Consider the following 25761-nt stretch of genomic DNA (forward strand, 5'->3'; position numbering starts at 1 on the left):
AAATAACTAAGCTCCAAACCGAAAACAACTAGTAGAAGCAACTAAATAAAAAGAACCGTGCTGATTTACTTATTGGCCACAAAATGCAGCAAAGCCTCTACACTTTCCTGCACACCTCGGAAAGAATCCCCAATTCCCTGTGCAGGGCTGATGTAGCTCTCTCTTGTCAGCATCAGGCATCCATGGTTCGGTCCCTGCACATTCATCCATGTTACAGATCCAGAAACTGTCAAGGCCCTGCCAACGTTCTCACTGTATTACAGTTTGGCAAGCACCTTCCCTCAACCCCCAGTTTGGGAAATGATCTATATAAGGAACACAACAGTTTATCTGAAGAGTTAACCAGACATCCTAGATCTGAAAAGTAAGTGAGGACATTAACGGCAATATAAAATTCCAGGATATATTCTTGTTCTCTCTTTTCCAAGATGCCTGTGCATATAGTACAAGGAAGTCTAGAGTACAGAGGGCAACAACAGCCACATACAGAAAAACACCCTAGAGCTTTTTAAAAACACAGTAAAGCAAATGTAAACTGCAGTAGGCCAAAGAACTAACTCTAGTTTGGGTTTTTTTTGCAGCTGCAAGCAACCTCCAAACCAAGAGGGTCACAAGTTCGACAGTTTGCGTGCACTGAGTGAGGGTTCAGTGAGTTCCATGAGCAGATGATTACAATTTCCATCTTTCTAAGCACTGTGGGTGTGCTTCACTGTTGATTTTGGTACCACATGGGAAGAAATGATCAAATCAAACATAAACTTCCTATATTTCTTGTTACAACACCTACTTCCAATGTTAAAAGGCATTCCTAATGTATTTTCTCCATTATTTCTCAAATTAATAAAAAACAAGTATGAAATTCATTTACAACCATAATATTATGCAAAGCACTTCATCTTCCTTTAACAACTTAGTCTGTTCCAAAGTATTTCTGTCCAAAATGTGTAGGTGCAACAGGATGAACTTCAGTAGTTAAAATTGTGATCTCTGGAAATTCTTGAATGATTGATTTGGCACCTTCAAAATATAAAAATAATTATTACTGCAAGATTTTTGGTAACACTAGTTAGAATTCAGGAATTGTATAATCATTGTCTCCAGACTTAATACTGACAGAAAACAGGGAACAATCATCTTTGGATACTGAATTAGGCATGCTTAATCTCTTTATATAACATCCACTATGTGAAAAGTTTTGTTAATAGTTCAGACCATGCTCCGGCCCACTCAATAATATGGTCTGAAAATCAAATTATTCAGTCATACCAGCTTTGGCTAGAATCAAGTAATATGGCACTCCCTAAAAGGATAATCCCATGAAATGAGAGTTTTCCAATGAAAACCCCAGGAAATAAGTGTGAAGGCGTATTTGGTATGTCAGAGAATGCTAACTGTTTAGAAAGAAGGATTTGAGCTTTAGGTGAGGGGTTGGGTAGGGAATTTAGACTAGCTGGGACGCCAAACCAAAGCACCACAGTAAAAGCTGCTACACAATGTGGATTTTTCAGTTTTAATGCCAAACAATGATATACTGTTCCAATTAATACAACTACAACTAAAGAGATTATTTTTTTCTTTTGCTAGAGGTGGATAATTACTGGATTATCTTAATGTTTTGAATGTCACCAGTGCTACATACAATGGACAATCAAGCAAATCACCCTTTGTCACCGCTGGTATTTGAATTACAGGTACATTGAGGTTACAAAAGAACAAAGTAATCCAATAGACCACAATTAGTACACAATAGCCTATTTAGAATAGCCTTCTAACACACATGCTGTGGCTTCTTGAAGTTTGCCTAAAACTTAGGCTAGCTGGAAATGTGAGAACAGCCTAACTAGTGAGTAAAACACTGAGAAAATGCCCAAAACCCCAAAAGCTTAAAAGTGAAAGTCATTCAGAATTAAACCAGAAAATAAGCACTATTAGCACTGTGTGTGCAATTTGAAACCATTGAGTATCTTCCTAGCCACTCATGTTGAGGTCAAATTTATTTGGTTTTATGCTGAAGTCTACTTTTGGTAATTAGTGTTATAATTTGTATTGGTCATCTCTAAACTTCCTGGTAACATTTCACAGTATTTCTTTATATTTCTATTAATTCTTTGAGAATTCCATACAATATATTTTGATCTTATTCATACCTATCCACCCTATCCACCCTATCCACCCAACTTTGTGGATGTTTGCGTTCTCTCTTTTCCTCTTCTCACCTTCAACCATCAAGCCTAGGCTGTTTTGCCCAACTCTGGTGTGTTGATCTGGTAGGAGTCAAACCATTAAAAAAGCTGACTCTCCCTCTCCCAGCACCTATCAAAGGCCAGCAGCGCCTCAGCTAATAGTAGGACTCCGTGTCCACCTTCCCTACCTCCATGTTAGGATTCTATCTGGCCTGAGCCTGCATGGGTCTTATGCACTCTGTCATACATCCTCTGTGAGTTCATATGTGTAACTGTTCTGCCTGTAAAACATTGTTTCCCTAAAGTCATCCACGACTTCTGGCTCTTAAGATCTTCCCACCCCTCCTAAAAGGTCCTTGAGACTTTGAAGGAGGGATGCATTTCACAGTACGCAATTCTCTTGTTTGTGCTGCTTTTCACACTTGCTATCTATATTTTTATATCACTAAATGTTTTTTCTAAAGCAACTTTGGATGTGGAATATTATTTTAAGATATATTAATTTATTCATGCCATGGAACATTTATTTAATGATGCAAAGATGTGTTTCATTCTTTTATGTTGCATTTGTTTAACTTTGTAAAGCTGTGATATGGATCTCCCTGGGAATGGGAGATATCTTGACTGAGGGAGCCATTATGGAGCTACCATGATACCTGGCACCAGTGAAATTCCCAGGAATCCACAGGGATGACTCCAGATTAAGACCCTAAGGAATAGTGGAGACAGTGCCTGAACTGGCCTTGCCCTGTAGTCAGATTGATGACTACCTTAATTGTCATCATAGAAACTTCATCCAGTAACTGATGGAAGCAGATGCAGAGATCCACAAAGCTGTGGGCCAGGCCCCCAGAGTTCATTTGAAGATGGAGGAGCAACAATATGAGCAAAGGGGTCAAGACCATGATGGGTAAACCCACAGAAACAGCTGACCTGAGCTAGTGGGAGCTCACTGACTCTGGACTGATAGTGGGGGAACCTGCAGAGGACCAAACTAGGCCCTCTGAATGTGGGGACAGTTGTGTGGCTGGGGCAGTCTGTGAGCTCACTGGCTGTGAGACCAGGACTTATCTCTAGTGCTTGAAATGGCTTTTCAAAGTCAATTCTCTTTGGAGGGATACCTTGCTCAACCTAAATATGGAGCGGGGGACTTGGTTCTGCCTCAAAGTGATGTGTCAGACTTTGTTGACTTTCCATGGGAAGCCTTACCCTCTCTGAGGAGTGGATGGGCGGAAGGGAGTGAGAAATGGAATAGGCAAGTAAAATGAGAAAAGATCGTTTTGAAAAATTAATTAACATAAAAAAGTAATTAAGAAAATCTGGCTAGAAACAAGCCAAGCTAAGGTTGGGGATTTATAAGAAAGAATAAGACTCCATGTGTGATTAATTTAAAAGTTGAGTAGTGGACCCTCCAAAAAGCGAAAACGGTAAGAAGACTAAAACAACCAATAACAAACTTCTGCAAGGTATGTAATAAACCGCTAAATAGATATTACTTATATACCCATTTCCTTATCAGTCAAGTATATATAATTCCTTTTTTGTTGTTGTTTTTGAGACAGTCTTGCTATATAGTAAGGTTTTCTATGTAAGGTGGGCTGGCCTTGAACTTGCACTGATCCTCTTGTCTTTGCCTCCCAAGTGCTGGGATTCCCAGCCATCATTTACACACTTTCAAATTATTTCTTATACTAATCAACTCCATAATGAAGACCCTAGAAACTAAATTCTTAATGCCTGTATGATTATTTTCATACTATGTATTCCTAATTGCCCAAGATTGTTTGGTAAGAAAGGCAGAGTCTTAATTTAGCTATATCTCTTAAAGGAAATGGGAAATAGATGACTTCCTCACACCTACTTAAAACAGACATCTAATTCAAAAAACAGCTGATATTCACATCACATTGCAAAGATTACTTCAATAACACCATAAGTTCCTTGTTATTCGAGAGCTGTTCTCAAGCTCAGGGGGAAAACCATTGAAACTTGGGACCTTTCAGCCATTTGTAGGCCCTAGTCAAATAGGACTTGGGAAAATAACTGCAGTTATTTTCAATGAAGTAATTAATATGTTCCCATTTGAATTTAAACATCAGAATGACTAGATAGATCAGTGGTTAAGAGCACCAGCTGCTCTACCAGGGAACCTAGGTTTGAGTCCCATCACCCACATGGCAAGTCACAACCATCTGTAATTCCAGTTCCAGGGGATGCAACACCCTTTTCTGGCTTCTGAGGTACACAAACATATACATGTATAAAATAATGGAATAAGATATTAAACATCAGGATAGTGTAAAACAAGCCAGGCATGCTTATCTATATCCGTGGTCTTGGTTGCTTAGGAAGATGAGACAAAAGGATCACCTGAGTCTAGGAGTTCAAGACCAGTGTGCAACACCTTGTCCAAAGAATTGTTTTATATTATCACTGAGATTAGAGATGACAAACACAAGTCATAACTAGCAAAACTAGATTTAAATTTAATATGGACTGACAACCATAATTTGCCTTGGGATGAGAGGCTAGAGAGATACACACTATCTCATGACTATCTGGAGCTGCAAGTTCAACTCACCATGGGGAGTGGAGAAGAGACTGAGTAGGATAATAACACTGGGTTGAACTCCATGTTCTATTAGAACCTTTACAGCTTCAATTACAGTATTGCCAGTGCCTAAAACAAAAAGGCAACGAAACCCATTAGCAACGTTAACACCTAAACTGACATGTTCTGAGAGTAAGGTCAAGGCAGGAATCTTAACATAAGACTTGACTCGTGAACACTTCATTTGAAAGTGACTGACTGTTCTTTGTCAATGTTATTTTTTTTTAATAATTTTTTTTATTAAGAAAAGAAGAAAAAAAACATAAACAAAAAACAAGTTTCCACCTCCTCCCAGCCTCCCATTTCCCTCCCCCTCCTCCCACCCTTCTCCCCCTCCTCCCACCCTTCTATCCCTCCCCCCACTCCTCTCCCCCTCCCTCTCCAGTCCACAGAGCAGTCCAGGTTCCCTGCCCTGTGGTAAGTCCTAGGTCCTCCCCCCTCCGTCCATATCTAGGAAGGTAAACATCCAAACTGGCTAGGCTTCCACAAAGCCAGCACATTAAGTAGGATCAAAACCCCATTATTTTTAATGATAGGTACAACAGAAACAGGAATTAAATGTACAACAAGCCCTAAACTCACTTACTTCTTGAGATACAAAATTTAACACCCCTGCTCACCTCCCTGGGAGACCATGGTATGAGCAAGTAGAGAGGTGAGAACAGAATACCAGAAAAATTACCTGTAGAGAGGATAAAACCTTGAGAAAATCAGTACCATGATCATTAGGGTAGAGCCAGGACATGTTTCGATATATTTTCTGGGTTCTATATATTTTACTTCATTAGGTCCTTTGCTTCAATGTGTTCATTTCAAAACAGATGTTCTTTGGAGCTAACAAAGTTTGACTAATGTATATTCCCTTATTACACAATAAAAAATTCCCAGTGAACTGCCCAGGGCAACTCCAAATCCAACAGAGAAAAACACATTTAGAAACTGTTTTTGCCTTTTATATAAGTGTGCGTAGGAGGTAGACACTAACTTGAATTTAAAACTCTAACAAAAAATTACAAATGCAACTCAAGCCACTCACTGAGAATTGGATACATCAGAAGGACTTTTCTGCGATGTATGTCTGGGGGGAACTTGGCATAGTACACTTTGGCCCTTTGTGTCTCCTCATCGCTCTGAATCAGGATCTTCCCAATTCGTATGGATCGACAGCAGTCACGTAAACCTTGTTCCATTGCCTCACCTTGAAGAAGGAAATGAAAAGGAATCAGGGACAAAAGAGATGCAGCAGATAGCGTGCAAATCCAAGAACAGGCCAAAGTCGAGTTTCTCACTGCTATTAATACAAAAAGAGCACTATTAAGGCAGAAGCATTCTTCTTTCTCTTCTACTGAGCTCATATTTTATTCTTAGTGGGAACTCAATGAAAGCAGATGAAAGGCTTGTCAAAGAAACCACAGTGAGCTAGACTTATTGCTTGCTTACAAGGTATGGAGCTGTTCTGCTTCCATGATGATGGAAATGAAAGGTTGACTGGGTTGTTCCTTGAGCTTCTTCTATACCAGAGATACTTTTACTCATTATTTTTAAAGATGATTTTAAGCCAATTAAATTTGTTACTTTCCTCTGAGAAAAATATAAAAGATTCATGAAAAAATGGGGGCTATAGGCCATAGGCTTTCCTTTTAGATATAAGTGGCCAGGATCCATTACTTAGTTCAGCAAGGCTGTGGGACCAGAAGCCCCATCAGGCGAAGTCTTGAGTACCTGGTGGAGAACTGACTGAGGGCCCATGGGGCAGCGTCTCAGTAGATTCATGGGCAACCGCTAAGCCAACAGAAAAACATCAGAGGTGCAAGGACCAAGGTGGTATTCTCAGAGAAGTTGGTACTTTCAGAGCTGAGAAGAAACCATATCCAGGTGTTCAACAACTTCAGATGCTGAACAACACTATTCTGAGAATGTTTTCACTGCTTAAGAGCTGTCTTCCTGTAGGAACAGAGCCTTAAGCGCCTTTTGTAATTGAGGTGTTCAAGTGTTCACAAACACAACAAGAGCAAGAGAAAAATGAAGGTTTATATGTTTTTAAAGTCCGTCTGTTTCCAGTGCAAACAAGTGAGGCTTCCAGCTCTTGGAAAAAAAAAGTTGTTTGCTGAGGAGCAATCATTCCTGTATAGCAGGCACACATTCTCATCACAGGCATGCCATTTTGCTGCACAAAAGTTGCTAGTTAAGATGATCAGTTGGACTCAAAGCACCAATACAGACTGTATAAGATCAGCAAGTGGAAATAGCTAGAGCTAATGACAGCTACGTGCTTTTTGCCTATGCAGTCACATATACAAAGAATATAAAATTTACAATATGAAATCAGTCCAGCTTTTGGCAGAGTTCCCTGCAACACAGATAAAAGCAGAGGCAGCATCTTCTCCAGCCAGCTCTCCAAATGTTCTTCTTCAGAAAGAATTTAATTTATGCCACATTCCTTCAGTCTGCAAACCATTCTCCTATCCTGCTATCCTCCCACCCTCCTTTGAGGCATTTTAAAAGCTGCCTTGCTCGTGGGAGCAGGCCACTAGGGATGAGGCCTGCAATTACAATTAACCAAACTTAGCAGCACATAGGCCATGACTCCAAGGCACCATGAGGCTAGGCAACACAGGTGGTGAGATTTAAGCAAAGGCAGCATGCAATTATGACAAGCCAGCCCGCCTCTCCTGGAAAACAGCAACCGTTTCCATGCATGCAAAGAAACAAAATCGTACACACGCAAACCTACCGCTCCTCATGATGCTGACCCCACAATTTCCTTTCTCAAATTTCACTCCTTCATACTTGTGCCCTGTTGGGAAATAAAAATTAAAAAAAGAGATGCTTTATCATTAGAGACATGTACATATTCTATAAGGTACTCGTGGCTCAAAGCAGATGAGTACAAAGCAACCCAGACACAACGTATAGCACCTTCGATTTCCTGTGAAAGTAGTGAGTCATGATCTTTCAGTTATTTCTTAATTCCTCAGAAGAAACCTGTGAGAATAATTGGGAGAGGAGGTTTTCCTCAAGTTGGAATTGGACTTATTATAGCACAATATTCCCATACACATCCTCCAAATTGAATTCAAAGGAGACTCACTGCAGTCCATGAATACTAGATACCCCATCAATTCACACCGGAGCCCCACTGTGAGTCACAGCAGAAAGCCGCCTCATTCCATCCCTTCTTATGATCCTTCATTCTGCCTTAAAAAAAAGAAGAAAGAGGCTGAAATAGTTATTAAGCTACTCAAAACTTGGTCTCATTCTGAACTGTGTCAATTATGATGCAACAAACTCAGCCCTCAATTGTTCATAGCCAACCCTTTGAATAGTAGAGTTTTCCATCAGTTATGAAAAAAAAACAAATCAGAATTTCCAATCTCTGAAAGGGGGATTGTAGGCTATTCTTATTAGAGCAAAGCACCTACTCCAAATCTTATCATTTTGACTTTTCTTTCCCTTTTCCACATCTCATCTTCTTTTTAAACCTGTAGTTTCTATGCCAAACCAGTCTCTTGCATTTGTTAGCGCCAGTGGCTTCCCCACAGAGGTGAAGATAAGCTGCCAGCAATTCTCAACTTTGGTCCCTGTGGGCTGCCATCAGAAGCAACACCTGAATGCTACATGACTATGTAATAACCTTTAACTTGAATTGACAAGCAAGGCATTAACAAAAAGTCACGTACATATATTTCTTTACAAAAGTCTCTTAGTTTTTAAAGATGTTTAAAAAAAACAGCTCTACCTAAACTCATTTTTCACACTGATTTTACACAGAATGCCTTCTTTCCATTTTCCTTCCCCAACTCTAGTTCAGGATTTTTATGAGGAAAAGTTGAGAGCACAAGTCTTTGTTACCTGTTGGCGTGGTCACCATGCATTCTTTATATGGCAGCTGATTCAGTCCCTCTTCTACAACAAGTCTGATCTAGAAAGTCAAAGAAAAAATAAATTGAGGGCCTCAGAGTCTCCTGCTAGCTGCTAGCCTTGGGAGCTGAGGGCTTAGGTCATAGAGGAAGGAAGGAGGCCCCTACCGTGGCTTAACTACAGGGACACATTTAAATGTCAGGCTGCTTTTTGGTAAGTACCCAACCTCTATTGTAGCACATTGACTATCACCAAAGGGCTTCTATGTGCCTTCTGAGTAGACAAGAATATGAGAGGCACGAAACTTCAATAAGAGTTGTGGCAAAAACACCATTGGTAGTAATAAAATTATGGGGTCCTGTGAAAAGTGTCCACCTAGGATTCTCTACCTTGCTTAGTACCTTTGAAATCTTTGCAATTTAAAAATGAACCTAGATTCATTTCTAACAAAGGTACACCATAATGTAAACTATATCGAAAAGTCCTTGTGAAAAAATGAATGAATAGATAGACTGAAGCAATTTACTGGATCTGAAGGAGGACCCAGTAGACTATCCCGGGACTTCTCAGTTAAAGAAAAGTACTATGAAGGCTAATTAGATGGCAGATAAACAGGCAGAAGGATAGAACTGACTCCCAGAAGTTGTACTACGACTTCCACATGCATCCACAATGGCATGAGCAGGTGTGTGCACACACACACAGACATGCACACACAAGTAAATAAATACTTAAAAAAATTTTTAAACAAAGTTTTATGAGTTGCATAGCAACTATGAAGTAGAAAGGAAGAATCCCTCAAAATTACTAGAAACAGTTGCTCACAGCGAGACATGAGCAACCAGAGCCCACTATAACAAAGCCAGTGCCGAGCCGTAGTGCACATTTTCTCCAATCAATAGTACATTAATGATTGAGAATCAGGAACAGCAGGGAGAAGTACGATGCTTCATTCTCTGTTATCACAACACATCACCCTGCTGTCATTAAAGGGATCAATTGGAAATGGCCCATCACTTTGTCCCCCTGCAGAATCAGAGAATGGCCCAGAAAGCTTTTGAATAGTGTATGCAAGAGCACACTCGCTGCTAGCTACCACCTTCCTTGGCTACTTAGGTTTATTTAGGAGAAAATTGCAGAGAAGGGTTTTTTTTCTCTTTCCTCTGGTGACATGCCTCAAATGAGCCTTGTTCCTGAAACTCTGGGACAGAAGTGATCGTGTCTGCACGGGCCAGAGTTTGGAGAGGACTGCTGTGAAATGTTTTCTGGACATGGCAGGGCTGTTGCACACTCACCGCAGTTGTGTTTACTTACACACAACAGGCACAAGATCAAGCCAAACAACATTGCACATACACAGGGGAGGAGCTCACAAGGCCCCACCTCTAACTGAGGAGCTATTGACAGTTGATGGCTTCTGAAGGAGGGAGAGTCAGTTTTCTTTAGAAGTGTGGCCCCCCTGAAAAATTGATCATACTCCAGAGGGTGGCCTCACACCCAGGGGCATGTGGGCAGCATAAACTAAACTCAGCGGGCTATGAAAAGAAAGAGAGCAAGAAGTTGGCTGGGAGAGTCTGAGAGGAGTTGAAGGCAGAATGAGGGGTGGAATATGATCAAAGTTCATTGTATACATATATGAAATTTTCAAAGAAGAAATAAAAATGCATAAACAAAAGTATGGAGATAGGTGTGTCTAAGTAAGAGGAGAGCATAAAACTACAAGAAGAATGACTCAAATCCTTTTAAAGGCTGGGGTGTACAGCATGTGTTTAATACACTCAAGGCCCCCAGTTAAATCTTCACCGTTCTCTCCCCAAAATAATTAAAATGTAAAGAACTACAGGAAACAACTCAGGATAAGATCACTTGTCCACTATCAGGGATATCACCCTTGTGTTGAGGAGATAGTGTATTAGAAATCCTCAACAATAAAAAGATAAACAGCTATAGTTGCTACCATAACCATAACAGATTCTTCTCAACCTCACCCCATCACTGGTCCTTCAAAGCCAACTACAAAGAATGGAGAAATCCAAGTTACCATGTCCTAGGTGAAGTATGCCACCTCTCTTGCTTGGCTAGAATATAATGCCTGCTATTTCAGAGAAGCATTTTAGAACAGCCATGAATTTGACCCCTACTTTCTATAACAAAAAGGAACATATGCACCTGTCATTAGGTTTGTAGTCCCAGCTACTTGGGAAGCTGAGGCAGAAGGAATGCTTGAGCCCAGGATTTTGAGATAATTATGGAAAAAAAAGAGATTGTCTCAAAAAGAAAAAAGAGAGAGGGCACAAGAGAAACAAAAGAAAGATGAATAATTTTATCCCAGAGAACAGAGACTCCTATTCTTTGCTCAGCAGTCATTAAGTTGGAAGTTCCTAAAACCTCAAAAATGGCTTTTTTTTGTTCACTTGGTTGGGTTTTGCTGAAAACATAAAAAAAGGCTGAAGAGATGGCTCAATTGGTCCTTGTAAACAAAGACCAAGGTTCAATCTCTAGAAGGCATATAAAAAAGCGAAGTGGTAACATATGCTTTATAACCTAGTGACATGAGGATCTCTGGAGGGCTTATGGCCAGTCAGCCTAGCCTAACTGGCAAGCCCCAAATCCCAGTACAAAACCTTATTTGGAAAAAAAAAGATGAGGAAGATGGTTCCTGAGAAGCAACCAAGACTGATCTCTGGCCTCCACACATGCACACATTTGCACCTCCACAAACAACACATGCACACACAGAAGAAAACATTAAAGACAATGGTTTCTGTCCCAGGAATGTCAACCATATTTCCCTTGTTGCTAACATCAGTTATTTCTATCCATGGAAACCAAAGTAAGTTTAAATAGAATTGGGTCTCTCAATCAAGAATATTTAAAGCCAAAAGCAGAAGAGGAAAAGCCTACACTCTTTTAGCATATATGTGCTCTAGAAAAAAATCAAAATTAAAAGTTGTATGCCTTTTTTCACACTTCCTTTTCTATTTTCTATGATTTGATTATACCTACAAGGTTCATAAGCCACATTTCTTTGTTAAGCTAAGTACTGACAAGAGCAGAGACTATATCTATATATCCTTAACTGTCTTATCTCCTCTCTCCCAAAATAGTCTAGTGCAAAGCCTAATATGTACTCAATGTTTATTTTCATTAATGTAGAGTATTAGTCTTAGCAACTACTTAGCAATTTCACTCCAAGAATGGAGCACACTTAGGTATCAACATAAGAACAGAAAGCTGTGGCAAAGAGATCATCTGAGATGACACTGACTATGTGGGGACTGGGTTTGCTCAGGACTTAACAGGATGCCCTTGAAGAAGGGGTATGCACTGGGTTTGCTCAGGACTTAACAGGATGCCCTTGAAGAAGGGGTATGCACATATATGTTCAATATATCACATGGCAGAAGCAAAACAAATACAATTAACATTGTAAACTACAAAAGAAAATAAACTAGTTTCTGCACATTAGCTCATACACAGGGTGAATGCTAGGTCTCAGAACACAGTTTTTTTCTAATGTGCTACAGTTCATGGCCCTAAGATAAGGCATTTTATGAGTTGCTGAGAACCAGGCTGACAAGATCCATCTAAGAATGACAAGGAATGGGTACATAGGCAATGTTTTGGAGTAAAAGGGAGTGAGGCAGCACTTTAATGCTATAATGGAAAGGATACTTCAGAAGCCTCACAAGACGATGGTTGTTCAGGGCAATCTCTCTCAACCCCAGAAAAAATGGTCTACAACGAAAAGCCCCCTGGCCTGCCAGAATTATATCACTGCATATAACAATGAAATGAAATGGAAAGTCTCCACCTACCAAACGATCCGCAGAAAACATGAAGTCCCCTCTACTGGCTGTCCTAAAAAAAAAAAGTACAAGTTTTAGTCTAAATTAGAGCTTCAAAGTAAAATATAACTAATACACATAGTAACACTGATATTAAGACCTATTACATAGTAAAGGCTGAAATGCTTATGTGTACAATATATTTTTACTAGGATACGGGCATAAAAAAGAAAAGACTTCATAAGTATTATTGGGAAAAGTTATTTGATTACTTGACATCAATATTAGAGATAGGAATTGAAGATCATGCGATCTACACTAAGCTGTCAGGGAACACAGATCCCCTGGAAGATGACAGAAAAGCTCAAATTGAGAAGAAACTTTACAGTAAGAACACTACCCTGCCCTCAGTTCACCTAGTTTTATTGGCACACAATAGAGCTAAGTAACCCATCTACTTTGCTGCTTGTCCTTTTGGGGATTATAAGAGTTAATAGTCTTCTGTTGTGGTCACTGCTTTCAAAAAATGTGCCCCTTCATTGCTAAGCCCTCTTTCTCAAATCATTTATAACTTGTTCCTTTTCTCTGGTTTCCAATGAAGCCTTTCTCTCCTTTGATTTTTCTGTCATTTTCTTATACATTTCCTCTGGGTTGATACCATCCTATCCTGAGGTGTTCAAGCAATAGTAATTCAGTCTTGCACATTTCCACCAGCTGCTATAACCAGGCAAAAGAATGAATGTTAGGAGACTTGTGTCTTTTCTGTATATAAAATCTTTTCCCCTCTTTCATGGAAGTTAAACATTTTGATAGAATGGATGCATTATCAGCTTATATACTTAAAATTTTCTACTTTCCTATCTAAAATATAAAACTAAAATATTCCCCATCACAGCATCAATAGGACAACTGCAAGTGCCAATTATCTCAGCAAATCATTAATCTTTTTTTTGCATGTGCACTCCCTTTTTCTAACAGAGGAAAACAATAAAATATACCAGATACAAATATCATTGTGTTTCTCACAGTAACCACAGCTCTATCATAGTGTAGCTATTAACTCCCTAAACTAAGAACATAATTAAGCAATAGCAAGAATATGGGTTTGTAGTCTTTATACAGTCTATGCTCTAGACTCAAAAATTCTATATACACATAACACACCCCTACCTATATACATAGAGATAACATTTAAAACAGGTTCTGTTACATGTACTGCTGTTTTAGAATGAGACCAGTGTCTTTCATTTCTATAACTCATTTTCAAAACACCTATCAATGAAATGAAAAGCAGAGAAATTTAAAAAAAAATAATGCTTTCAATGGTAGACCTATGCAAATTTGCCTAAGCAGCCAAAACACACCTCTTTTCTTTTTTCCCAATTAATTATGCATGCATGTCTACATTCACACACAGACACACACAGGGATGGGAATCGAACTCGGGACCTCGGGCACTGCTGGCGGCACTCTTAACCTCTGAGCCAGCTCTCCTGCTGTTAACACAGCTCTTTTCAAGGGGGAATAAAACCCTGACCTTTTCAGGTTATTTTAGAAACTATGCATTTCTTTACATTTTTATATTGATTTTGTTTCATACAGGTGTTTTGCTTGAATGTATATCTGTGTACCATGTACATGCCTGATGCCCATGGAGGTCAGAAAGGGCATTCAATTCCCCGGAACTAGAATGAAAGGTGATTCTGAACTGCCATGTGGATGCCCAGATGAGAACCAGGTTCTCTGCAACAGCAGCAAGTACTCTTAACTGCTGAGGCATCTCCCAAGACATTAAGTCTGAAGTTTCCTTTTTTCTTCTTGGTTTTTCAAGATAGGTTTTTCTCAATGTATCTTTATCTGTCCTGGAACTCACTTTATAGACCAGGCTGGTCTCAAGCTCACAGCCACTGACCTGCTTCTGCCTCCCAACTGTTGGGATTAAAGGTCTGTGCCACAACCACTCAGCCAGCCTGAAGTTTCTTAAAGAAATAACCTATGATATGTTTTGACAATGTCTTTCACTCATCAATTTACTACACAAAGGAGTTATATCAGGGAAAGTGATGAGAGATATCACCATCTGTTATTTTACTCTGGAATCAGACATTTTAACACCATTTATACCCTCTCTCCCCCCAGAAATCAGCTTTATCTGATAACCTTTGCAAAATAAGCACATTATCTACATACTACAAAAGGTATACACTGAAAATCTAATAGGAATCGCCTTCTCTTGACAATTATTTGACCTACAAAAGAAATCATTCATTGTTCTACTATAAACAGCAATTACTAGTTTGCCTTCTGTTATTTTAGACAGACTTCAACTCGTACTACTTATTTTAAATCAATTTAGAAATTAAAGTAAATCTAGAATACAATAAATTGATTACATTTTTTAAAAAAAAATACATAGTGGCCTTCAACATCATGTTGAAATTCTTAACACTGTTGAGAGACAGCTTCATAAAATCAGAATTTCCTTATCAGATAGATCAAAGTACCTGTATTCTCTGAGCTCTTCCTTTGGGCCCAATGCTGGTCTGAATCATTTGTTTAAATACACATTTTAATGGAAACTAGACTCCGGGTATGATTCTCCCCATATACTTTGTTTCAAAATTATATTATTTCAAAACCATTCAAAAAAATCTTGTCCCACAGGAAAAAAAAAAGCTTGGTAAAATACCAAACATCTTCTAAGAATAAGTTAAAATAATATAATGTAAAACTGCCATAAAGCAAAATCACACAGACACATATCCCTAAAATATTTTTTAATTCAGGATCTGTATTGCCCTGGCTGGCCTGGAACTAGCTCTTGTAGACCAGGCTGGCATCAAACTCATAGAGATCCCCCTGTCTCTGCCTTCAAGTACTGAGAGTAAAGGGGTGCACAACCATACCCAGATCCTAGAATATTCAAAAATACATTTAGGTAACCAAATATCTCATAGTTAAATAAATAGGACAATTAAACAATCAAAACCCAAAGCATGGAACTGTAATTAATATTAAACTGAGATCTTTTTTGTTTGTTTTTGTGAGTCAGGATTTCTGTGTTGCTTTGAAGCCTGTCCTAGAACTAGGTCTTGTAGACCAGGCTGGCCTCGAACTTGCAGAAATCCGCCTGCCTCTGCCTCCGAGTGCTGGGATTAAAGGCATGCACCACCACCACCCAGCTAAACTGAGATCTTTTAAATTATACAAGCTCCCTGGATTGTGGCAGTACATGCCTTTAATCCCAGTACTCAGAGGCAGAGGCAGGCAGATCTCAGTGACTTTGAGGCCAGCCTGATCTACAAAGAGAGTTCCAAGACAGACAGGATTGTTACACAGAGAAACCCTGTCTCAAAAAAAAAATGATACAAGCTTCAAGCATGTCCAACAACGAAGACATAACTGTAACTAAGATTTTTTTTCTTTGAGACAGGGTTTCTCTGTAGCTTTGGAGCCTGTCCTGGAACTAGCTCTTGTAGACCAGGCTGGACTCGAACTCACAGCGATTTGCCTACCTCTGCCTCCCGACCACCTGGCAAAGAATATTTGTCTAAACAGTCTCCCCTCAAATACACGTGTCACATACTGTAGTAACATGATGAAAACCAAAGGCAGTCATTTCAAAATGCAATTATCACATGGAAACGAGACTCATACAGTAGGAGCCAACCATGATAAGCAAAATAGGAACAGATCACCCAAAGGAAGTTCTTTATTTCCAACCATTATCATCTGCCAGAGTAGAACTCAGCCATTGATAAGTTTAATGGAGGCCTGAGTCTCAGTAGTTTACCCTGAAGCAATACCTGGTTGCAGGAAGGACCATAAACTAAGATTACCCAAGCACCACCCAAGAACAGACCATCCAAAGAAAATGCCTACTGTTCCAACCTTGAAGATAGGATCACCTGTCAGCACACACTCATCAGGACACCCCTAGACAAATGTCAGCCAAACAGGGGTCCTGAACCTCAGAAACCCTTCACCCCTACCTTTACTACTATAAAAACCAACTCTAACCAAGCTCAGAGTTCTCTGCTTATTCCAATACTCTGGACATGCAGAGAGACTGAGTTTGCAAACTTGCATAAAATAAAGGCTCTTTGCTTTTACATATGGGACTCAGTCTTCTTGTTGGCTTTTGGGGGATTTCGCGGATTTGGGCATAACATTTGGGGGCTCGTCTGGGATCCCCAAGCCCACTGGGACTACTACCTGTAGAGCCTTCAACTGGCCAGTAAATTTTCTGTGTTTTGTTTCGTGTCCCATGTCTGTGTCTCATGTCTCATATCTTTCTGTAAGCAGGCCCAGGAACCATAAGAGCCTGTAGACTATGTAGGCAGACACCCAAAAAGATCACAGGTGGGGTGCCTTGAGGAGATGCCCCCAGGGTCCTTCTGCAGAGGTGAAACATGCAGGTAGCGGTCTCAGTTCAACAGACAGGTGGATTGCACCCACAGAACAGCTTGAGGCTCTCATTTTTGGTTTGGTTTAGCACCATTGTCCTGTTCATTGTCCTGTGTGTCTATGTGTTTTTGTCCTGACTTAGACTGACACTGACGATAAGGGACAGACTCAAATCATGAGTACTTTGACTTTGATACCGAGATCACTTACAGGACTTTAGAGATAGCTCCATAAGCATAGGGGTATATTTTCCTAAAAGGAATAAGACAAATAACCTCTACTCGCTGCCTTAAACATTTCATGAAAAGGAGTCAGCCTTGGCCCCAAGCATGACGATGCTGGGTAGAGTGTTTGTGTGGCTGGGTGGCTGGGCTGTACAGCCTTGTTGTTATAATGTAGCAAGGCTGTCAGCCACAGTTGTAGGGGGCAGATGTACCCCAATAAGATTTCAAACACTGGACAAAGAATCTGGGGTTAATTGCTATGGTTTGGAGAGGTTAACAATCCCCCCCCCCCATGCTGCATGCCTCCCTGCCCCCTCCCATGCAGGTGAATGAGTTCCCTCCACCTGCCCTGGGGGCTGCCTGCCTCAACTTCTTGTCAAACATGACCAACGTTTGGTTCCATGGGTCAAGGACTCTGGCTATAGGTGTTGCTGTGACGGCCTTATTGTGGCACTATAGCCAGACTTCCCTCCACCAGAGCTGCTTTGGTCATCCAGATCCAATGTGTTATAAATATATGTCATCATTTAGAGGAGCTGGTTACAAATTATTACTGGTTACTATATGAAAAAAACCACTGTTGATCTCAAATGTTTCAAGCTGATACAAGATTTTATGTGATGAAAATTTAATGTTATAGTATATGCCTGTTTCTGTTCTTGTTTAAAATACTGTAGCCATATAATATATCATACACCACTGAAAGAAACCACAAGTAAGACTTTGGTAAGAGTTCTTATGTTGTCTAAAAAGCGAGAGAGATTTTGGTATGTAGTCTAAAAAGCAAGAGAAATTTTGGTATGTCACCTGGAAAGCAAGGGAAAAAGCAGGAGACTGAAAGAATAAAGAGAGGAAAATGGATTAAAGGTATATAAAAAAGTTATAAAAGATCAAAAGATGATGTAAACTATATTTGCTGTGGTTTCTCATACATGCAAATACTGAATATGCTTGTTTTGTTAAAAAGTTTGTCTATGTAGATTTTCTTACAAGCATGGAGCTGAGACAGAACTGGTTCGGCTATTTTTGCTGTCTCTGCCCCCCATCACTGCTGTGACCACATTTAAGGGCCTGACTTCAGAAATTTATCACTGAGCTCTGATTACTAAATTTGGGTTAGCAGAAATTCAGATGACTTTTTGGTATAGATAATGTTAAAACTGCTATATGCTGTTTTATTATTGAAAAGCTGGCTCTAGAACTGGGTTATGGCTCTTCCTTTGTTAGACCCATGTTTTATTTACTAAAAATTGGTGCATGGGTAATTTTAAAGAAACCATAAGGTATAATTCCATTTTAAATTTTGGATTGCTATTTTACTAGAGTTAAGAAAAATGGACGCAGCCGGGCAATGTTGGGGCACGCCTTTTAATCCCAGCACTCGGGAGACAGAGGCAGGTGGATCTCTGTGAGTTAGAGACCAGCCTGGTCTACAGAGCTAGTTCCAGGACAGGCTTTAAAGTTACAGAGAAACCTTGTCTCGAAAAAAAAAAAAGAAAGAAAGAAAAAAAAGAAGAAAAATGGATGCCACATGATTTCACGGCTATCTTGATTAAGTGACAGTGACCACATGAAGTGGGCCTAACAAATCTCCAAGATAGTTTGGATTGGGATATATATATATATATATATATATATATATATATATATGTGTGTGTGTGTGTGTGTGTATACATATGTGTGTATGTGTGTGTGTATGATTTAAATTATTAAAAGCTGCACCTCAATGTTTTTATCCTCAAATGTACCTTGCCCTGCCAGCTAGGCTTTGTTAATTTAAGAGTCACCCAGATGATAATGGTTATAAAGACATAAAGGAATCATAAAAAACAGTTTAGGATTACAAATGTATGGCAAGAGTAGCGTCACAAAGAATGTGCAGTTGCAACAATGGACCTTAATAGTTTGAAAAATGCCAGTGCCAGGTGATAGTCACCAGAAGTATCAGCTACAGTGAAATGGAGCAGGCTGAGATCTAAAAGACAGGCTATGTATATGCTATCGAGGGTGAGACCAAAGAAGTACTTCATTTTTGATATTCTTAATATTGCAGGAAGACATTTAAGAGATTTTAATTTTTTAGAAAAAAAATTTAAATAAATTTATAAGGCTGTGAGATATCTGTGCTATAAATTTTTATATTGTGTTTTGTATTGTTAATATTTAAACTTAAAATAAAAGGCTAAAAATTAGGGTCAGAGCCATAATCACCAAAAGCTAACCAGAAACAAAAATGTTAATTTCTTATGATGCAGAAGACAATGACCTAAGCAGTTTGATAGAGGGCTTGGAACAACATCCAAGTCTATGAATCTCAATCTTTTGGAGGTTGTACAGGGGTAGTCTGGGACCACTTGCATGTCAGATGTTTAAGTTGAGATTCACAACATAGGCAAAACTACAGTTGTAAAATAACAACGGGAAAAATTCTGTAATGGGAAGATCACTGTAACATGAAAAACTATATTAAAAGGTAAAAGTATTAAAATGTTAACTAATGGTTTAAAATATATTTCCTTGTTCAAGGTCTATTCAGGTTTTAAAATGTATGTTTAGCCTCCTTATCTTTGCTAACTTTGTTGGGTTTCATCTATTTGGATAAACTGAATCATAAATTTTTGTACTGATACTAAGAGGTTTGGACCTTCTCTTCTGGGGAAAGAATATTTCTATGTCAATCACTCTGGGGTAATTAGAGATTCAATGGCCTTGTTAGTGATAGAGAACAGAACATACAGAAGCTGGATGAAAACTTGTTCATCTGATCCAAATAGATTAAACCCAACCTTACTTTTGCCTTTAGCAGGTCCCTAATGATCTTGCTTCTTCTTATCAACAGACTGACGGCTTTTGTTTGAGAACAGGTCAATACTATCTGACTGATGGTATTGAGGTTCCAGTATCACCCCCTTGAGCTCCTGGATAGACAGGACCCATGATTGAGTCCTGTCATTGGTACTTGTGAAGGGAGAAAAATGTAGGGTCCAGGGCAACTTGGCACACACCTGCCAAGATGGGTTCTATAGATCAGCAGGAAGGTAGACCTGAGTCTCAGTTTGCCCTAGGGTAATGCTAACTCTTAGATTCCTTCCCATTTTACCCTGGGACCTCATCCTTGCCTTTGCAGGAGACAGCATTAATAGCTAGATATAAACTTGTTCTGTATTTATCCTCGGAATGACTAATGCAGTTTCTTTATTAGCTTTAATTCAAACTCATTACAGAGTGTGGAGTTCTAGTCTTGTGAAAGCTGCTAACTTATTGCAGACTGTTAGGAAATACAAGTTAGTCAGTCCTCTTTAGAGTACTAATATAATTAGTTACAGGAATAAGCATTATTTAGTTCCCTGTATATGTTTTCAAAGTCAAACTTAAAACAAATAATGAGAAACAAAGTTTGACTAATCAGATATACCTAGGCAGCCCTCATACTTCAGAGACCTGCAGAATATGGCATTTAAAATAATGATTAAAAAGCTTATTGTATTGGACAAAGACTCCGAGAACCTAGCAGTAACCCAAGGTTCCCAAAGAAGATTATGAGACACCATGATGTCTCCACCAGGATTACAACAACGCTGATCGCTGGGTGAGATGCCACAGTGCAACACCTGCTGCCAGGACCCGGTCCAGACTGTGGACAAACAGCAGGATCTTGGAGAATTGATTGCACCACTTTTGCCTAGACAAAATAAGGTCAGTCTTTTCCATGTCCCTCTTCCACAGAAAAAGAAAAAAAAAATCACCGTATGGGCCTGGCTTAGGCAGTAAGACTGCTGTTCTGGATACTTCTGCCTCCAATGCTATGGAGACCTGAGTATGACTAACTGTATATGGACTCTGGTCCCTGTCAATTTTAACAGATTCGGAAACTATTTGGTCTGTACTCAGATACACTTTATTTATCCTTCTGAGATCTCTGATAGTATTGATGGTTAGGGCAGTTATAATGCCAGTTTAAGCGCAAAAGGTTTTCAGACTCTTCCATAAAGCCACATACAACTCTTTAGCTCATTCTAAAGCTACCAAACATGGTTCTCTGGACAGCAGAAAAATATAAATGCTTCTAACCCAAATCTGTAGTTTTTGCTAGCACTCAATGGTATGAGTCTATTTCTTTTGTTTACAGATAACTGTTATCTGTTTTTTCTACATTTTAATTTCTGTTCCTAGTTTAAACTTATCTTAATAGGCTTCCACTTGGCTGGCAGATGCTATCTAAGCATCAGTTGCTGACTACAACCTGCTCTGAATGGCGGTGAGCCCTGGACTTCATGAAAGCTGATGTGGACCAGTCCAGCTGATATGAACGCTCCCTGTCACTTCAACGAAGTCTGATGAGTGCCCCATTGCCTAAATTTCCTCCCTACCTTTGGCTAGCCTTTCAACCTGCTTGAACCTGAATAACAATGCTCCAATGTCAGCTTGAAGTAGTTGTGGAAAGGAACATGTTGTCCCATGCTCCCTGCCCAAAACAGGTAGAAAGGCTGAGACAAGGGGGAACTCCCTGGCATGGGGGGCAAGATAACGACCTATACTAGAAAAATAGGTCCAAAGTTGTCAATTAATGGATTTATTAGTTTAAGTAGTGCTATACCTTCTTAAAACCAGGGACAAGGGGGATATGTAGGAGCCATCCATGATAAGCAAAATAGGAACAGATCACCCAAAGGAAGTTCTTTATTTCCAACCATTATCATCTGCCAGAGTAGAACTCAGCCATTGATAAGTTTAATGGAGGCCTGAGTCTCAGTAGTTTACCCTGAAGCAATACCTGGTTGCAGGAAGGACCATAAACTAAGATTACCCAAGCACCACCCAAGAACAGACCATCCAAAGAAAATGCCTAATGTTCCAACCTTGTAGATAGAATCACCTGCCAGCACACACTCACCAAGACACCCCTAGACAAATGTCAGCCAATCAGGGGTCCTGAACCTCAGAAACCCTTCACCCCTACCTTTACTACTATAAAAACCAACTCTAACCAAGCTCAGAGTTCTCTGCTTATTCCAATACTCTGGACATGCAGAGAGACTGAGTTTGCAAACTTGCATAAAATAAAGGCTCTTTGCTTTTACATATGGGACTCAGTCTTCTTGTTGGCTTTTGGGGGACTTCGCAGATTTGAGCATAATAATACCAGAAACCAAATACTCATTTTAACTTGGAGTACCTAAAAGCACATTTTTCCTTTTTGTTAAGTAAGACTGTCTAGATAGTACTTTAAAATCTCCAGAGAGCCAGGTATGGTAGTTTATACCTATAATACAAGCACTCAGAAGGCTGACACAGAAGGATCAAAAGTTTGAGTTCATCCTAAATTACATAGTGAGTTGGAGGTAAGACTGCATTACATAAAGAAATCCTATCTCAAACAAAACAAAACAAAAAAACTAGATGCCAGGTGTCTTAGTTACTGCTTTATTGCAATGAAGAGATGTCATGCGTAAGTAAATGTATAAAAGAAACACTGAACTGGAAAGTTGCTTATAATTTCAGAGAGTGAGTCCATGACCAACATGGCTGGGAACAGGAGGGCAAGCAGGTAGGCATAGTGCTGAAGCAGTAGCTGAGAGCTTTCTTTTAATCCAAAAGCAGCAGATGGGGAGAGATAAAGAGGAAGGGAAGGAGGGAGGGAGGGAGGGACAGAGGGAGGGATGGAGGGAGAGGGAGACTGGTCCTGGTGTGGGCTTTTGAAACCTCAAAGTCTACCCCCAGTGACACACATCTTCCAAGACCTCATCTACTCATCTTTCCTAAACAGTCCACCAACTTGGAACTAAACATTCAAAACTATAAACCTAGGAGGGCCATTCTCAGCCACACCACATCAGGTGTGGTGACACATGCCTGTAAGCCTAACTAGTGGAAGATTTAAAGGCAGAAGAATGTCTTGTAGCAGTTTCCTCGGGAGATTGAAACCTTCCATCCTGGAAGCAAGCTTGTTAAGCCACAGGATATGAAAGGGGTAGTGAAACAACAGGATGTTATTAAGGGAAATGAAAAATTCCATCCTGCAGGGAAGGTGGTTAAGCTAAGCAATAAACAACTCAATAGCTTCAGAAAGTCCCTGAAATTGACCAGATAAACTAGGTCCTCACACCCCCAAGCATATATAAATTCTAAGGACTGCCAAGACTCACCCTCAGACCAGCTGAGCTACCTGGAAGAGACTCAGACCAGCCGAGCTGCCTGGAAAGGACACTCTCCAGCCTATTGAGCTGCCTGCAGGCTGTATAGTTCCCAGCCTTTCTGAGTTGTCATCCCTGCTGAGGTGGACTTTGGTGATGCAGCTGCCCTTGAGTCATTTCTGCTCCTGGAAGTAACCCCATTAAAACTTACTGCTGGTTTACTCACCAAGATGGATTTTGGTAGTTTTCTTACTTTAGTGTGTCACTGGCTCCCTATCTAGGACAAATAGATGTTTGTTCACCCAGGAATAGTGTCACACAACAGAGAATCAGCTAAACCCAGGAGTTTCAGGCCAGCCCAGGCGACACAGCAAGACCTTATTTCAAAATAAAGTACAACTAGCAAATCAACAAAACCTTCTTCCTGAAGAGGCAGATGATTTTATAATATAGCTTGTAAAGAGTAATCCACTGTGATTACCACATGCAACACACTCTTTGCTGGGTGTGGGGGTAGAAAGCTGTGATACCAACACTCAGGAGGATGATGTCAGTAGTTCACAAAGTTCAAAGACAGTCTGGCATCCCTAACAAGTTTAAGGCCTGGGCCACATAACAAGACCCCGCTTTGAAAAAAAAATGCATGCTTCCCAAAAGCAATTAAAGGCAAACTCTCCTGAGTCATAACTCAAAACAATTTAACTAAAATCAAATCATAGGAACACTGAATTGGATGTCATTTCAAAAGTTTAAATACATCACTCTTCTTCCTGGAAGATTATACACGCTTGTGACATTTGGAGAAGGGAGACTGGGGTGAACATTCAGCAAATAAAAATACAGGATCCACAATTAAATCTGAACTTCAGAAATCCCATGCAATATATGTTACACTTATATTTTTAAAAAAGGTGTTCATTGCTTGCTTGAACTTAAATTTAACTGGGCATCCTGTGTTTTACCTGATAAGAACAGGAATAATTTAATAAACTTTCCGAAGAATGTGAGTACTCAGACTTAACATTTTGTTTGTTTGTAAAATCAACAGGTGGAAGGAGAGTGAAGCATAAAGGCAGCTCTGGCAGGCTCAATCAAAAAGATACATTTCATTTCAAGCTACGGTGTAATGAGCACTCACACAGTGTTAAGTTCTATGTCTCCATTACGTGATTACTAAAATCAAGAACAGCTCCAAGGTTTGCTGTAGCATGCAGATGGCTTGCAACTGATTTTGCTCCTCCCATCGCCTTCAAACAACAAACCCCTAATAATATACTTAGAACAAATCTAACTCAATGGATTTTTTAAAAAAAAAAATAGCTTCTTCTACCCCCCAGGTGCAAGTCAGCAAAGCCAGTTTGTTAGGACCTTCTTAGTAAGCTCATAAAAGAGACCTCCATTCATTGTTTACTCTCCAAGCAGAGTTCAATATAAATGCCAAGAAACAGGTAGAAAAACAAGAGGTATCATTTTCACCTGCTAGAAGAGTCCAATGTCACTGGTGAGACAGGACTAGGATAGACCCGAGACATATTATATCAGGGATTTCTGCTGCTAAAAGATGGGATTTCCTCCCTATTTCACTAAAGCCAGTTAGAAAATTCAAATGGGAAATGTACAAAAACAAACAACAACAACAACAAAAAAACACGTTTCATCTGAGGACAGAATAATCATTTGTGGTGTTTGTAATGCTGCAAATATAGGACCCACCCAACATTGCACAAAGAACCTCCAAGGATGAGAGCCAGGAACTTGTTTTGTAAAACAGACTTCACTATTAGTTTTCATGCTCAGCTCTGCTTAAGAACATTACATGACTTAGATGAGTCACATCACATTAAGCAACACTCGTGCTAGGCTGGCACGGGACTTTCATCCAACCTGAGGTTAAATGTCTCCTCTCTGGACGACTAAAAACTAGTCACAAGGCTGAAGGTAGTAGTTCTTTGCTGTCATTTTATGGACTGACAAACTCTTAGGATCATTATTCAGCTTCCATCTAAGTAGGCTATAGAAGCCATGCCAAAGCCTCTCCTAGGACAAGAAGATACAGACAGAATAGACTCAACAGTTCACAAGACAGCTTTACTCTAGTATTTCAGGACACAAAAATCTCTCTCAAACTCCTTCCCTCTCTTCCCTCCTCCCCCCCCCCCCACCGCCCGAAAGCTGTGGCCTAGAGAATGATTTTAAAAATTCACTTCATTGCCTTTCGTATGAGGTCATGAACCGTGTTCGGGGGGGAAAGTACATTACACTCCCATTCTACTGGGTTTATTATTCAGAAGAGAAGAATGTGTAGTTTAATCCACTTCAACAGCAACAAAAAAAGGAACCACAGGAAAATGAAGGAGTCATTTCTTTTTCGTCGTTTGCCAGTGACCCATGTATGTGTAGTTGAGTAAATTATCCATTCCATTTGGTGTTTAGATTACTGCACTCTCAAAGAGAGAAAATCATTTCCTTGAAATTCAATAATACAGCCAACATATTACGTTTCAAATATTGTACACTTCAAAAAATAAAGTCATTTTAAATCAGTACAATGTT

General features: G+C 39.7%; 1 protein-coding gene across 1 annotated transcript in view; it reads right to left on the reverse strand.

Annotated features, from left to right (window-relative positions):
- Positions 1-801: 801 nt before the first annotated feature.
- The window catches only part of LOC121442906 (uracil phosphoribosyltransferase homolog), a 30324-nt gene continuing 5364 nt past the window's right edge, over positions 802-25761 (reverse strand). Inside the window, exons 2-7 of the mRNA XM_041644545.1 lie at positions 12474-12516; positions 8647-8716; positions 7529-7591; positions 5831-5992; positions 4765-4863; positions 802-1017 (exon numbers count right to left, since the gene is read on the reverse strand). Coding sequence (XP_041500479.1) covers positions 911-1017; positions 4765-4863; positions 5831-5992; positions 7529-7591; positions 8647-8716; positions 12474-12516 — 544 coding nt within the window. The 3' untranslated portion in view covers positions 802-910. The remainder of the gene's footprint in view (positions 1018-4764; positions 4864-5830; positions 5993-7528; positions 7592-8646; positions 8717-12473; positions 12517-25761) is intronic.

This window comes from Microtus oregoni, unplaced genomic scaffold (assembly GCF_018167655.1).
Source record: "Microtus oregoni isolate MIOR12 unplaced genomic scaffold, Mior012 000097F_ref0000449, whole genome shotgun sequence".
NCBI lineage: Eukaryota > Metazoa > Chordata > Mammalia > Rodentia > Cricetidae > Microtus > Microtus oregoni.